Source organism: Triplophysa rosa, linkage group LG14, assembly GCF_024868665.1.
Source record: "Triplophysa rosa linkage group LG14, Trosa_1v2, whole genome shotgun sequence".
NCBI classification, from domain to species: Eukaryota; Metazoa; Chordata; class Actinopteri; order Cypriniformes; family Nemacheilidae; genus Triplophysa; species Triplophysa rosa.
This window is the reverse complement of record NC_079903.1, coordinates 17314191-17331053: the sequence shown is the minus strand read 5'-3', so window position 1 is coordinate 17331053 and position 16863 is coordinate 17314191. Positions and strand designations below refer to the sequence as shown.

Here is a 16863-nt window from a genome sequence, read left to right as displayed (position 1 = left end):
AAGGAAAGATGTCATCATCCTCCAATCAAACAACACACTTTACTGTTAGAAAAACCCCATTGTACTCACCGCTGAAGCAGAATGCATAAAATTACGACTCCAAGCATAGTTCTATTGGATATTTGCTTTTATTGAATAAGACAAACTGTTCAACAGCAGTATTTTTTTAAGCTGGGGACACGACCAGCCGAAACATCGGACTGGACTCAACACACTCTGACACTCTTTCAGTCGTCTAGTCAGGGAGAAGCACAAGCGAGTCAGTCGACTACACGACACATTAAAAGCTTTGTGAGGACGGCTACATAAAGGGATTGTTCCCCTAAATGTGAAAATTCTGTCATCATTTACTCACCCTTTTGATTTGCATTGGATTTGTGTCTATACAATAGAAGTCAGTCACCATTATTCTGTTACCCACATTCTTCAAAATGTCTTCTTTTGTGTTCTGCAAAAGAAAGAAAGTCATACAGATTTGAAATGATAATAGGGTGAGTAAATGATGACAGAATTCTGATTTTTGGGTGAACTATTACTTAAAGTTTTTTTTAACTAGAATAAGTAGGCCACTTCACAACTTTGTCTAAAGATTGTAAAGACCAGTCAGTCATCACAACCAAATTACATTGATTGTTTTGTTTGGAAATCTTGTCAGACTTTGTTTCATGTCATACCAGTAGAAAAAAGTCTCATACAGTCCATAAATCTGATATAAGTATATTTTATTTAACAATTATAAAGTATAGTATAGTTATATAAAACTATACTGTACATAGTTACATTGTGTGGATATACTGTATGTTTTTATTCACTGAAGAAAATGGCCTCAATTCACTTAATTAAAGGATACTTCTATAAATAAAAATTCTGTCATGAAGGGCGTATATGCACACGGGGCGATGGCGTACTTCCACTAAAATCTCAGCCAGCTAAGGCACTTCCGCTCTTGTAGCTCTGAAGTAAATTTTCACCTAGAGAACACGATGTGAAAACGTTCAAATGTCAGCGAACAGACAGCACAACGGCTGAACATTGCTATGTTCCTTTGCAGTGTTGGGTGTAACTAGTTACTAAGTAATTAGTTACTGTAATTTAATTACTTTTCCCTTGGAAAAGTAAAGTAAGGGATTACTCTGATTTTTTCTGTAATTTAATTACAGTTACTTTTGATGTAATTAAACTAAATACTCTGTGTAAAATGTGTGTGTGCAATGGTGGAATTGACATCAAAATTCAAAGTCTAACTTTAAAATCAATGCTTTAATGTATAATTCTCACATTTGTAATACTTTAGTCAGTTAAAACTACTTTATGCAGTTTAATATTATTTATTTGAATGAATTAAAAGAGCCATTTCATGTCTATCCTTGAATCACTTAACTAATCAAGGTTGATATAGGATATAGAAAGTAATTAGTAATAAGTAACTAAATACTTCTTGGAGAGAGTAATTTGTACAGTAATCTAATTACACTATAGAATATGTAATTAGTAACTAGTAATTAATTACTTTTTCAGAGTAACTTACCCAACACTGTTCCTTTGTGATCATACCTCGAGTAAGTGCAAAAGTTTATGTAGCTTTTTCTCATATTTATGAATGTAGCTTAAAATGGATAGCCTGAAGCGCTTCTCCTTTTTGGTGTGCATCTTGAAGTGACCAAGTAAAAAACGTCATTGTTCCCTAGACGCAATGTGCACCGGATGTAACTGAGCTGGCTGAGATTTTAGCTGAAGTACGTCATTGCTCTGTGTACATAAACCCCCTTACCCCAACCAGCACCCCCCCCCCCAGATGTTTCAAATTTGTATCAATTTCTTTGCTCTGCTGAACACAAAAAAAGATATTTGGAAAAATGTTAGCAGCTGACATATCTGGGACACCATGACTACCATAGGAAAAAATAGTAGTCAAAGGTACCCTAGAACTGTTTGCTTTCCTAGATACTTCAATTTATAGGTTTGGAACAACTTGAGGGTGAGTAAATGATGACGCAATTTTCACAATTTTGGTGTTTTTAAGAGGTTGTGCAAATAAGCAGAGCATTTGCGGACAATAAGCTTATTTAAAACAATGTTGCTTTGATCAGAAGGCATTACACTGGAAATGTTAATGCTAAATGATCAGCTTTTACTTAGTTTAAACAAAGTTATGATTCGCTTGTATGTGCTGTTGTGGTATGTGCAGTTGATATGTAGTTCTGTCAGGAGGACCCCGGTCGTCAAATATTTAAACAATAGCGAGTAGGCAATTCTGTCCAGAAATGTTTTATGTCATGCTGGTTAGAAGTTTCTTAACATCCTGATAGCAATCAATAGGTAAAGTGATACATTGGTATTTCTATAATTATATATCGTTTGTGAAAGGCGTAGGACCAAAAAACGTTTTTTTGCATCCCACTGTGCACCCGTTCACGCAGACATCAAACGTCATGTGCGATGTGCAGGCACTAGGCAGTGGGACAATTGCGGACAGAGAGCAAGCACCTGGAAATGTTCCTCCTAAACCGACCACAAGGGCAGTTCCAAAGAAGCATCCAAAAGAAAGACAGTTCTTGAAACAGCCACTATTAAAAAACAACTTGATCAAAAATGAGGTCAAACCAGAGTAAACATCGGTGTTGCTTTTGCACGCTGGAGACAACTGCGAGAGGTTAAGTGTTTTACAGATGATGCCACGCATGCAGTGTTTCTTCTAGACAGGTACAGTTTGATCCGATTATGATGGGTTTTGATAATAACGTTACTTATGTAGTTTGTGTACGTTTTACGCGCTAGCGTAACCCAGCATGTAATCGGGAACTGTTTGTTTTCAAAGTTACGAGCAAACTACAACATCCACAGCTTATGGTCTGTGCGAGCTCACGTGTTTTGGGTGAGGCGTGGCTATGATGGTGATACGCCCTTTTCACATAACGTCACGCATCTTCCGTTCTGCCGCGAAGCAGTGTATCGTAACTTCCGTTAGCACTCCAGTTCATAATGTGGCGGTAATGCACCTATAAGCTGGTTTGCCGAACCGCCAGTAAAACTCAAGAAGAAGAAGCTACTTCCGCTATAGCGCCTTAGAGTTTACAAAGTCCCTTGCACATCTGCCACAAATACGGCTAGATGATGTACAACGTCTTGCAGACAAATTTTTGCTAACGACAAGATCAAAGCTAGAGAAAGGATACAAATTCTTCGTTGAACAGTACCTGTTTGATTATGAAGGTAAGTGTTTTATTTTATTTTCTTTTTGTGTTAGCGAAGGTGCTAGGATAAGTACTTGAATACGTGTTTTGTCAGTTTTTTTTCCACTGTTGTTAAATTCCAGCACGACGGCAAAACAGAAGTTCTTCTTCTTGTTTGTTGCAAGACGGATGTTATGATACACTGCTTTGCGAAAAGGCGGAAGTTGAGTGACGTCATTGTGAAAAGGGCCTATTCGCGAGAGGGAGGGGTCGTATGATTGCACTGCTAGCAGGCTAACGTTAGCCATTTCCAAATGATCTAGGCCGTTTCTTAATACCAAGTTCGCAGAGTCCGGACTTGCGTTCTTCCAAGATCAGACTTGGCAAGTTCGACTCAGAAGAATGAACTCCCGAAGACGCAAGGAGGCAAGTCCAGTTATTTTACAAATGGAACAGCAGCGTACTTGATAGCGCAGCTCATCACCTCATGCTTCAATCAGCGTCATTGTATATCTTTTCGTTTTTTATTTTTAATGTACATATTAAATGTAATTAGCAAAACGTGTGTAATACGATATTATACAGCTGCCTCTTTTGTATTTTAAAACTATTAAACATTAATATGTGGTTCATGCAATATTTGCCTACTCTGATTATATTCATTTCATTTGAAATAAAATTGAATATCAAACAACGGACTCTTCTCGTTTTCAATTCAAATAAAAAAAGCGGGAAAGACGATGGTGGGAAAGTGCTCGACGTTACGAGGAAAAATTAGACACAGAAAAAAAGGAAAGTGAAATAAGTAAAAGAATCAATCAATCATATTGAGAAACGGCCCTACTCAGCCTTTAAAGTCACCATGAAACGGAAGTTGCGAATGACTTATTTTCCGCATCGTGACGTGTATCCGAGTGAAACGGCTTCTGAAATTAGAAAAAATGTAGGGCGGGGCTTTATTTTGCCTTTGTTGTAAATTGGGCCTGGAGGGGAGGGCTAAAAATGCCTGGCCATTGGACAGTCAGTATAGTTCTACCACTTTTTTGTTGCTGACGTCATGTGGTGAAAAGTTGTTGTTGAGAGGGCGAGAGGAGCTTAATGTTTTTGATTAAAGATTAGAAGTGCAGATTAATTAAATAAAAGAATTATGGTGTGCACCGATAAATCATTTATAATAATCACTGCAACACTGTGTAAAACACTTTTTTCCCTGTTTGATTGCATGGTGACTTTAAGGTTGGTGGAATAAAACCGTTCTGGGCAAACTCTCCGCCTGTCTTTGCAGCCTTGCATGGACAGAGCGGGAGCGCAGCAATACATGTCCCCCCTACCTGGGGAACCAGAACAGCTCATGATGCCTAACAGGATTAAATTAAAATTATCTGACAGAAACAGACAGGGATGGAGGTGGGTTTTGAGTGCGGCACGATTAAGGAGCAAAGAAAGGCAAATTAAATAGGATGCATGCAGTCTAGTACGTGTTGTATGAATGTTGGTTAATGTTGATTAGCTGCACCTGATGTGATTGGCTGATGCAATCTAGACTCATATGTGACCTGCCAGAACTGATTTAACCATTTCTATAAACTATGTGCAAACATGAAGCAGGGAATGTCTTTTGCCTCTAAAATATTTGTCTAATTGTGTCTACATTCACTCCAATATAATTTATTTTCCCGATATACTATGGCAGTAAATGGGGGATGAGATCTGTTTGGTGACTGACATTCTTACAAATATCTTCCTTTGTGTTTAGCAGAGCAAAGACATTTATACACGTTTGGAACGATCTGAGGGGTGAGTAAATGATGACAGAATTTTCATTTTTGGGTGAACTATCACTTTAAGCCATACAGTACAAAGGCCACATAAAATCTCAAGACATGTTTAGTATTGATGAGAGAGGTCTTATGTAAAATGTACACTAAAGAAACATCTGGCCAAAAATAAATTATTTTAGTGTTGGTTGTTGGGCCTATAAGGCCTAAATATATGAAGCAGTTTTACAAAATAGGCCCATAGACATTTCTGATGTAACTTGATTATATTTGTAATATAAATATACACATTTATTATACTCCCTATTTAACTTTGTTCCCTTTTCTCATGCGTATCCCTTAGGGACTCATTATCTTGTTTTGACAGACCCGGGATTCCCAAGAGCCACTATAGAAACAAACAAAGTACATTCATTAAACTAATGAACATTACATAGTACTGTTGCTACAGTATACAAAAGGTTGACAGCAACAATAACACTTAACAGGTCTCCTGATAATTAAATGAGTACTTGATGAAACACTGTTTTGTTTTAGTAAGCAATCACATGACTCCGATGTGCAGCATAATGGAGAGAAGTGAGTTTCTTAACAATGTAACAATCTAACTTTCTTTTGTAATGTAAACTACTCATCTTCTCTGTAATTTTTTTAGGTTAAAGCTGCTTTGAAACAATGCAACATTGTAGAAATTAACGCCATTAATAAATAATCTTTAAAAACTATTTTACATTATAAGACAGGACAGTATGTTGTCTTTGCTAAAGGAACAATACAGGGTTTTTAGGAGGATATATTATATCCTTTATAGAGGATAAAATATATACAAAACTATTTCTCCAGAGGTGTATAAAGACCTTACGTAATGAGCCGTTATGTTTGTAATACCTTAGAATAAGCTGTTTATATCTACATACAGAGCGGACCTACATACATTGAATTTGCCGCCACGTTTTGTACAGCAGCCCTAAACGGACAAACAACTGTAAAACACATGTTTCCTCTCCCCTGCGGTATCCACCTTATTTTTGAACACGGAACTAACCGATGTGACATACTTCCTTTTTGTGTTAAGACTTCCATATTATTAGCCGGCCGGTGGAAAACAATAGAAGTGTGTCGCCGTGGGAGCACGCTCAAAACGCTTTTAAAACAGCTCTGATTAATATTTTTCACACCCGCAATGTATTACACAGTGGGAGGATGAAGTGACCTGATATATCTTATAAGGATTTATTCAATTACTTCGTATTTTCGACACGCAACCATAAAAGCACAGACGTACCAGTAACGTTACATGCACAGTGGGAAAGTCAAAGGTTACATATTAGCAGCATTAGCACGGGATTAATATTATCTGGGGACCACGTGTGATTTATAAATTACCTCCCCACATCTGTATTTCATGTGGCGCATTCGCACATGATAAGTGAAGCCTGTGATTTTACTCAAATTTACTGACTTATTTCCCGGATGTGATGGCAAGGCTTTGCATATAGGGATGGGCATTTTTGATCATATTTAATTTCGAGTACTGGACAGGTTTGATAAACGAGTACTCGATTAATTGGGGGCGGGGCGGGGTGTGTCCCCATACCATGGTGACAATGAAAAGATTTTAATTACAACACTGATACGAAAATTTATGTTAATACAACTATAAGATTGAGTAAATAATTAAATCGACACTGTTAGCTTATTAAAAATTCACTATCAATGTTTTTTAAAATAAAGTAACGTTAAACATTTAAAAGAAATATCAGCGTGAGATGAAACGTCATCTTTGCCTGTCACATTTCTGTCAGTGTCTGACGGTGAAGTCTCTTATGCTCGTCTGGCATGTCTTGTCTGATAGTAGTGGTCTCACCTGACATTTTGTGTCCAAATATACTTTTGTAGAGCAGGGTGAGCGTTTTTAATCCATTCTTATGAACTTCAGCGCACGTTCACGTGGAGCTCGCTGAGAAGAGGAATGCTCGCTTTGCTCCAACAGCACAACACGAGCTCAGCTTCCATGGGAATGGATTGAAAACGCTCGCCCTGCCCCGCGAGTGGCGCGAATACAACACTAACCCATTATAAACAGAAATTCTGTGCCCACTGGATGCAGTGCAAAGAGACACAACAAACTTCAAGTTTATTTTTGCTTTCGCCATGTTGCATCTCGCCGCTCGCGTGCGGTGTAACGTTAGACAGAGTCAGGGGCGGATTTACCATTAGGCAAAGGTAGGCAAACGCCTGAGGCCCTGAGCTACCAGGGGCCCCCAAAAGGAAGGGGTGGACTTAACCAATAAGCCATGTCAGCAGGTACGTAGAGCCCCAAGTAATCATCAAAATAGTCGGGATAACCCTGTTAACGTTTTACGTTATTACATCTGTACGAAGGCACTCCCCCCATTATAGATTAGAGTGGACCATTCCATTGGCACCGTATATGCGCGAGACGAGTTCGACACTAGCTAGAGAAAGTTAACGCAGCGGCGGAATTAGTAGAACTGCCCACAGCGAGAGTGTCATTGTGTGGTACATTAGCTGCAAAACGAAGTAAAAGTCGCAGGGAAATAAAACAACAAAGAAACGCAGCTACACCAGCGGAGAGGAAAAAAGACGATTTACAAAAGATTGTTGCCAAAGTCTCTGCTTTTTCCCCACACAAACTCCACCGCTGCTCCTACAGCAGCAGCGCCTCTCTCTCCCACCAGACACAGCACTCTCCCAGCCACAAGCAATGATAATGTGCCGGTGAGTATTTCTCCATGAACACCGACAACACACTTATAATGACTGACGACCAAAACATCTGTCAAACAAAGAGCGCAAATATGGTAATTTGTGGGGGAATTTTTACTTTACAAATTACAGACATGGCCAATTCGCAAGGGATTAAGAACACAGACAACCTCTGCAATTATTACAAATGACTAGAGGTAATACTAATCCAGTGCGAATAGGGCTATCAGGGCATATCAAGCGATCTCTAACAAAGCAATAGTTATGCATAATACAAAAATGTTTTACATAAGATTGTTAGGAGAGGGCCAGTTCAAAGGTAGAACGGTTTGACTCCGCTGCGCAGACCGATGGGCACATAAAGACATAATATAATAACGTCAGTGCAGTGCTAACGATTCATACTGTACGCACTAGTACAGACATTTGGTCACATTTAAATGCATGAAAGGTCGTTAACCACAAAAAGCACGGAGAGAGGACACACTTTGTATATAGTAATCCCAGTTCAGGGTTTTTCCTGCATAAAGAAATTGGAGGCGGCCGCCTCAATCAATTTCGTGCCGCCTTAGACTCTCGTCAAAAATATGTCGAGTGTCTTCACAAAAAACACTGCGTGCATTATTAAACAGATTGTCATTTGTAACTGCAGTTACGAAACAATGGAGGCGCTGTTTCGTTACCAGCAGTGAGACGCTGAAGAGTTCAGTAAAAGAGCTATATTAGGAGCTGTATTATCTGTGTTTCACGGCTGTTCAGGAGTTTTACGTTCAATTTACATTTTCTTGAATTTCTTGAAAAGATTTCCTATATTAACTTGCTGTACATCATTATAAAGTTTTTAGCTGTGAAGTTGGCTCGTTGAATCAGCGTTATTCTGTACACAGCGAGTTCGCCAGAATGAACGCACATTGCGATCAGAACGACTCGCAAACAAATGACTCCTTTGAACCAATTTGTTTACACAGAATGTAAGAGATCAGTGAATCGTTCAAAGCTCAGTGAACTACAAGAGAACGTAGGGTGTGAATGAGCTTTGCTCATTTAGTTAGAGTGGTTACTCTCAGGGGCAGTCGTGGCCTAATGGTTAGAGAGTCGGACTCGTACCTGTCAGCATTTGAGACCCGTGATCGCCAACCGGACAGAAGATCACCGCGATCGCGGGTCTCAAATGTTACGAGAGTTTCTGTGATAAATAAACAAACGGGAGACTCTCGGCCAAATTGACAGTGTTGGCAGACTTATGGATATGACACAGCACCCTAAATAATATCAAAAGACTTCAAAACAACCTCCATTATTCGCAAACGGTGGATAAAACCTTGAAAAATCATATATGAGCCCGCCAAATCACAGAGATGCCGATTCGCACGGGACTAATATTATCACAGGACCTCCGTGTTCGTCAAAATATGGTAATTTGTGGGGGAATTTTTACTTTACAAATTACAGACATGGCCAATTCGCAAGGGATTAAGAACACAGACAACCTCTGCAATTATTACAAATGACTAGAGGTAATACTAATCAAGTGCGAATAGGGCTATCAGGGCATATCAAGCGATCTCTAACAAAGCAATAGTTATGCATAATACAAAAATGTTTTACATAAGATTGCTGCGCCATTCCTACAGTATTGACGGCACAGCACTGCTTTTTCATGTTAGTCTCTCCGCAAATCCAGAGTCGATATGTGCCTTGTTCACAAAGGAGTCTGCAGTGAAATAAAGCGAACAAACGCTCAATGTTTTACCCACGTGAGCTGGAACGTCTTTAAAAATAAACTTCAACCACGCATTACTAATGTCGGAATCCGAAGGAAAGTTATGAAGCAACTGTGTTCTTCCATAACCAGGCACTGACTGCACAATATTTTGCAATCTTTAATGGCATGTTTATTGCTTGCTCGCTCTATCTGGTTCCGCGCAACTTGTGTTACTTCAGTACTGTCATGCGCAAACCAGTGGGCGGGACTAGAGAGGTAGTCATTGATATTCTTCTGTGGAGGCGTTGTTCAACCTGATAAGTGCATTCCAGGACCTGGCATTCGCTGGGCCTGGTGTCAATAACAGTTGTAATTTCAGAAACAAGGGCACTTTCAGTTCTGACACTTACAGGATGTTCACCTGAATACGATTCCCTCTCATATAACAAAAGCTCGGGGATCTGAATCAAAGCAACCTCCTCGGGGGTGATTTTTAGACAATCTTTCTCTCCAACGTCTCTCTGCTGGAAAGTATCTCCATAGATATCTATGAGTATCACCGCTAAAAGCCTTAGTACCGCAGGTCCTAATGCGTCTCTGCTGGAAAGTCTTTATAATATTAACACAGGTCCTAGCTCCTGCCTGAATTTTATCCTTCTTTTATACTTAAGATCCACAGACCTTTTATTTTATGTAATAAATAAGACATCGCTCTTTCTACAGTCTTTCTAATGCCCGCATGATCTCTTCCCTACGTCAACATGAGAAGACACACACTGTCTCAGCCGACGACATCTTTTTGTACTGTGGTGGCCACTGTCGTGTTTGAATCGAGAGATTCGTTGCAAATCTATAATACAACGCTAGTGGCCACTGTAAATAAAAAACTGCGCCTTTAATATATGATTTGACATCCATTGATAAGGAGCATTCATAAGTCATCACAGTGTCAGTACATTGATATTTCCTATAAAATATCTATTTACAGTTCTGCTACTGTAATAATGTTTAGTATTGCTTGTGAGGGACCCACAACAAAGGTTGCATGTAAACATTACTTGTTTAAGAAAGAATAAAATATATTTAATAATATGACCTCATTTATATTTATACATAGTTTTGAATCATACAAAAATGTTGGACAGGTTTGAGTGTGGTCTGAATGGAGCACATCCATATTCTGTGACAATGGTACCATTGAAAAAAAATAGTTAAGGTTTCCATCTTGTGGTCAACAACTGGAATTTTTTAAAATGTATTTTAGGGATAGTTTACCCAAAAATGAGAATTCTTTCATCATTTATTCACCCTCAAAATGTGTATGACTTGTGCAGAACACAAAAGAAAAATATTTTAAGCAACCTTATTAAACAAACAACAGTGCACCTGCTTGACTTCCATTGTTTGGACGCAACCACTATAAGACATATCTTTTCAATATTCTTTTGTATTCCATTTAAGAAAGAAACGCATACAGGTTTTGAATGACATGAGGATGAATAAATTGTGTCAGAATTGTTATTTTAGGGTGAAATAATCCTTTATGAATGGCTATCAAACCTGCCTAGGAAACCATTCAGATAAGTAAATATAGCAATATAAACGTCTTTTGGCAGTTGTTAACTTTGATTTGACACCGGAAAATAATTGGGCTAGTTTTCATTCCCTTTGGGCGGGTTTTGAGGGGTCATTGGGCTGCTTTCAGGAAGCTAGTTAGCAAGATCCCTGTGACCATCAGCAATGACAAGGTATGCTAACGTTTACACAATGACTAGCTAGAATTCTATATAATCTAGTTCAGTGATGGGATGGGACTATTTTGTATTTAAATACCTTTGAAAAAAATAATTGTATTTTGTATTTAAATGTGTTTAATTTTTGTATTTTCAAACTAAAATACTTTTTGCCAATCAACCTCCGTATTAGACTGCATGGATGGGCAGTGTTTCAAATAAATCCNAATTCGCAAGGGATTAAGAACACAGACAACCTCTGCAATTATTACAAATGACTAGAGGTAATACTAATCAAGTGCGAATAGGGCTATCAGGGCATATCAAGCGATCTCTAACAAAGCAATAGTTATGCATAATACAAAAATGTTTTACATAAGATTGCTGCGCCATTCCTACAGTATTGACGGCACAGCACTGCTTTTTCATGTTAGTCTCTCCGCAAATCCAGAGTCGATATGTGCCTTGTTCACAAAGGAGTCTGCAGTGAAATAAAGCGAACAAACGCTCAATGTTTTACCCACGTGAGCTGGAACGTCTTTAAAAATAAACTTCAACCACGCATTACTAATGTCGGAATCCGAAGGAAAGTTATGAAGCAACTGTGTTCTTCCATAACCAGGCACTGACTGCACAATATTTTGCAATCTTTAATGGCATGTTTATTGCTTGCTCGCTCTATCTGGTTCCGCGCAACTTGTGTTACTTCAGTACTGTCATGCGCAAACCAGTGGGCGGGACTAGAGAGGTAGTCATTGATATTCTTCTGTGGAGGCGTTGTTCAACCTGATAAGTGCATTCCAGGACCTGGCATTCGCTGGGCCTGGTGTCAATAACAGTTGTAATTTCAGAAACAAGGGCACTTTCAGTTCTGACACTTACAGGATGTTCACCTGAATACGATTCCCTCTCATATAACAAAAGCTCGGGGATCTGAATCAAAGCAACCTCCTCGGGGGTGATTTTTAGACAATCTTTCTCTCCAACGTCTCTCTGCTGGAAAGTATCTCCATAGATATCTATGAGTATCACCGCTAAAAGCCTTAGTACCGCAGGTCCTAATGCGTCTCTGCTGGAAAGTCTTTATAATATTAACACAGGTCCTAGCTATAATACAACGCTAGTGGCCACTGTAAATAAAAAACTGCGCCTTTAATATATGATTTGACATCCATTGATAAGGAGCATTCATAAGTCATCACAGTGTCAGTAAATTGATATTTCCTATAAAATATCTATTTACAGTTCTGCTACTGTAATAATGTATAGTATTGCTTGTGAGGGACCCACAACAAAGGTTGCATGTAAACATTACTTGTTTAAGAAAGAATAAAATATATTTAATAATATAACCTCATTTATATTTATACATAGTTTTGAATCATACAAAAATGTTGGACAGGTTTGAGTGTGGTCTGAATGGAGCACATCCATATTCTGTGACAATGGTACCATTGAAAAAAAATAGTTAAGGTTTCCATCTTGTGGTCAACAACTGGAATTTTTTTTAATGTATTTTAGGGATAGTTTACCCAAAAATGAGAATTCTTTCATCATTTATTCACCCTCAAAATGTGTATGACTTGTGCAGAACACAAAAGAAAAATATTTTAAGCAACCTTATTAAACAAACAACAGTGCACCTGCTTGACTTCCATTGTTTGGACGCAACCACTATAAGACATATCTTTTCAATATTCTTTTGTATTCCATTTAAGAAAGAAACGCATACAGGATTTGAATGACATGAGGATGAATAAATTGTGTCAGAATTGTTATTTTAGGGTGAAATAATCCTTTATGAATGGCTATCAAACCTGCCTAGGAAACCATTCAGATAAGTAAATATAGCAATATAAACGTCTTTTGGCAGTTGTTAACTTTGATTTGACACCGGAAAATAATTGGGCTAGTTTTCATTCCCTTTGGGCGGGTTTTGAGGGGTCATTGGGCTGCTTTCAGGAAGCTAGTTAGCAAGATCCCTGTGACCATCAGCAATGACAAGGTATGCTAACGTTTACACAATGACTAGCTAGAATTCTATATAATCTAGTTCAGTGATGGGATGGGACTATTTTGTATTTAAATACCTTTGAAAAAAATAATTGTATTTTGTATTTAAATGTGTTTAATTTTTGTATTTTCAAACTAAAATACTTTTTGCCAATCAACCTCCGTATTAGACTGCATGGATGGGCAGTGTTTCAAATACATCCATTTGAAATACAAAATACTATTATTTTGTAATAGTATTTTGAATTTAAATGCATTTAATCTAGTATTTTTTTGTATTTGTGTATAGCCTAGTTAATTCAAGAAATCAGCAGTCTAAAGAGGTTGATTGGCAAAAAGTATTTTGTATTTTGAAAATACAAAAACTTATTTTAGAATGTTAAGTTCTACTTCTGTAGTTATTTCGGTGAAAGTAACTCAAAAGTAATACAGGAGTCATGTAACGTATTACAATTCTGAGACAGTAATATTGTAAGGTAAGGGATTACTTTTAAATAACAGTAGCAAGTAATCTGTAATGTATTACAGTTTGGAAGTAACTTGCACAACACTGGTCATGTCTGCACAGACCAGCTGCACCAGGAAAGAATTGTCACAGTATGTATGAGTGAGGTAAGACCTACAATGAGGCAGACGCAACAACAAAATAAAAAGAACACCTATGAGTGCCCAATTAGAAAGCCAAACCAACAGATGATTTTCACAAGATGACTATTGCTAAATGGTGTTGTATCTCATTGGCTGGCAGATGGCGACATATCTGTCATATGCCATAGCAGTCAAAATGAACACGGAAGCTAAGACACAGGCGGAGAACGTTATGGTCCTGGTGTCAAAGAGGAGCCTCTGCATGATATGTGGGAACAGGGATGTGGAACCAGTGAGTTCATTAATAGGCTAATTTATCTGCAGAATGTGCATGGGATGATGACGAGACTTATTGCATATGATGGTAAACAGGAGGAGGGAGTTGCAGAACAATATGATGGTATAATTCAAAGCGGCGAAGACAAATGCAGTGATGGCACTCTCGGGGGGCAGGTCAAAGCTTTGAAGCTTTTGCAGTGATGACACATTGTAGATCTGTCTGGTGGGTGAATGTTCATTTTGAGCTTATATAGAGTCTGTGATGTGAGCACCTGACGTCAGTGTCATCTGAATCAGTCAATAGCTGTGTTCCAGTCGAGGGCTGCGTCCTTTGAAAGGCTGCATTTTAAGACCGATTGCGTCACAGCAGCGCGACCGAAGTCTGGTAAGGCTGTCCCGATTCAAAGGTTGCTTCAAATGCAGCCCCAAACTGCGGCCTTATTTCCACGGTTTTTTAAAGTCACCATGAAACGGAAGTTGCGATTGACTTATTTTCCGTATCATGACGTGTATCCGAGTGAAACGGCTTCTGAAATTAGAAAAAAAGATGTAAAGGCTTTATTTTGCCCTTCCCTTTTTGATTGGTTTGTTGTAAGTTGGGCATGCAGGGGAGGGCTAAAAATGCCTGGCCATTGGACAGTCAGTATAGTCCTATACCTCTTTTTTGTTTGCTGACGTCATGTGGTGAAGAGTTGTTGTTGAGAGGAGGAGAGGAGCTTAACATTTTTGATTAAAGATTACAAGTGCAAATTAATTTAAAAATAAAAAATGGTGTGCACAGATAAAACATTTATAATAATCACTGCAACACTGTGTAAAACACTTAGAATTTTCCTGTTTGATTGCAGTGACTTTAGGGATAGAATGAATGTATAGTTCACAGCTTTGGCTATCCAGAGATTCATTGCGCTAATGCGCGCCTGTAACGGCTTGAAAATTTTAGATTATCAGTCAAAACTTGAGTTAAATAAAAGTATGTATGTAATTCACAAGAACGGTCCATTTCAATGGTTTAATAATATTATATATGATTTTGTTAATTAACATTATTGGTTGGTTAATTTAATATACTGTTGGGCTGTTTTAATCTTTTCTGGCTCCGTATTAAAAGTCAGAAACATCTCTGCTGTGTGCTGCTGCTGTCACCACGCAACAGGAGATGCAGCAGGTGACGCAATTATGAATCCTCCGCAAGGCCGTCTCATTTCAGTTCACTTCTTGGACTTTTGAGGCTGCGTGCTTTGAAGGCTTCGTTTTTAAGTCCCCGAATTGGGACAGCTAATGAAATCGTAAGAGGTATCGCTTCCATAGCTAAAACAATAACTGGAGCATTTTAATGTAACCTTAAATGTAAGACTTGAAGGTAGACTTTCGATAAACTGGTAGAGTCACATACTGTGTATGTATACTGTAGTTTACCTTTACTGATCCAGTAAACTGATATCAATCTGTAAACTGTGAGATGTTGCGTTGGGAAACAGATGCTGGCCTTATATAATTTCTTGACTTTAAACAATATTTCTTAATGCAAAGCGAAATCATGAAATCAAAGGATAAAAACAAAACTTGATGTAAAAAGCGGAATCTGGCAAATTTAGAACGTCAATCAAAAACTAGTGCTGAACAGCCAACAAGTGACAACCCGGCAAAATAAAAGTCTGTTTAACTTGAATAAATAATGAAAAAAATTCTGTAGTATATTGCTTATATATACGTATTATTATTTATTAATTTACTTATATATAGGCTACTTACTTATATATTATTTAATATATTACTTATTAATTTATATTGATGCTCACAATTTTATTTTCATCCTTTTTTTAAAACACGTGGCATTGAATATCAAAGAGAAAACTGCTTAAATAAACATCAAAGCAAGGACTGAATTACATGAATCATCTTCTACTTAAAGCCAAATACATTTGGCGGTCTTTATTTACTTCAGGTGAATTAGTGGACATGGCAGTGGCAGAACAACAATAATGCTTAGCCCCTAATTTCTATTGAGATATTATATATTACATTCATTTTTATTTATTTGTCAAATTTCTATTACTGTTTGCATTGGTTTTGTCCTACCAAGTTATTAGCATAGCATTAAAGCTCAATTGAGATTATCTTAACTACAGTTAAACAACTTCTCTAATTCTCCTGCAAAATTACTTAAAGCGCCATATAATGCTCCTGGAACAACAAAATAAGGAAAGTACAGAAATGTTACGTTTTGTTTCATGTTAATATGTAAGCATAAATTTAACATAAGTTTTACATAAACATTTTTAAATGTATTACATATTATTTGGATGTATAACTGTAGTGTAGGTCAAAAGGCAGCAGAGGGCGATATATTACAGCCTAATTATAAAACTCACATGTAGGCCTTCTCATTTGGAGTATAGGCCAATAATGTGATGAAAGAAACATCAGCCGTTCCCATGGTTAACAACGAGTATAAATAATATAAATACAGATCAACAAAGTGTTTTTCAAGAGTGCTGAGGGACGATCGTCTCAGTTATTCATCTTAAGATACGACTATGCTATTTATTACTTTACTGTAAATACAAAATAATGTTAATACTTAGCAATGACATAATAGTTATCATGTCTGCTATTATGAAGTAATGTGCTTCATTAATTACATTTACATTTAGTCATTTAGCAGCTGCTTTAATCCAAAGCGATTTACAAATGAGGTAAACAATAGAAGCAATTGGAACAACATAAGGACAACAAAAAGTGCAATAATAATTTGATTTGTTAAGAAGTCTGCTTTGCATATACTACAGTAGTCATTTGATTAAATATGTGGGGTGGATAATATTGCAGCAATTTTCTTTTTTTGCAGGTTGCATGGAATA

General features: G+C 37.6%; 1 protein-coding gene across 1 annotated transcript; it reads right to left on the bottom strand.

Annotated features, from left to right (window-relative positions):
• Positions 1–921: 921 nt before the first annotated feature.
• Positions 922–16439, bottom strand: LOC130564472 (olfactory receptor 4P4-like). The gene is given in 3 exon segments (XM_057350554.1): positions 922–971; positions 13684–14219; positions 16375–16439. Coding segments are annotated over 3 exon segments (651 nt in total).
• Between the last annotated feature and the right edge of the window lie 424 nt (positions 16440–16863).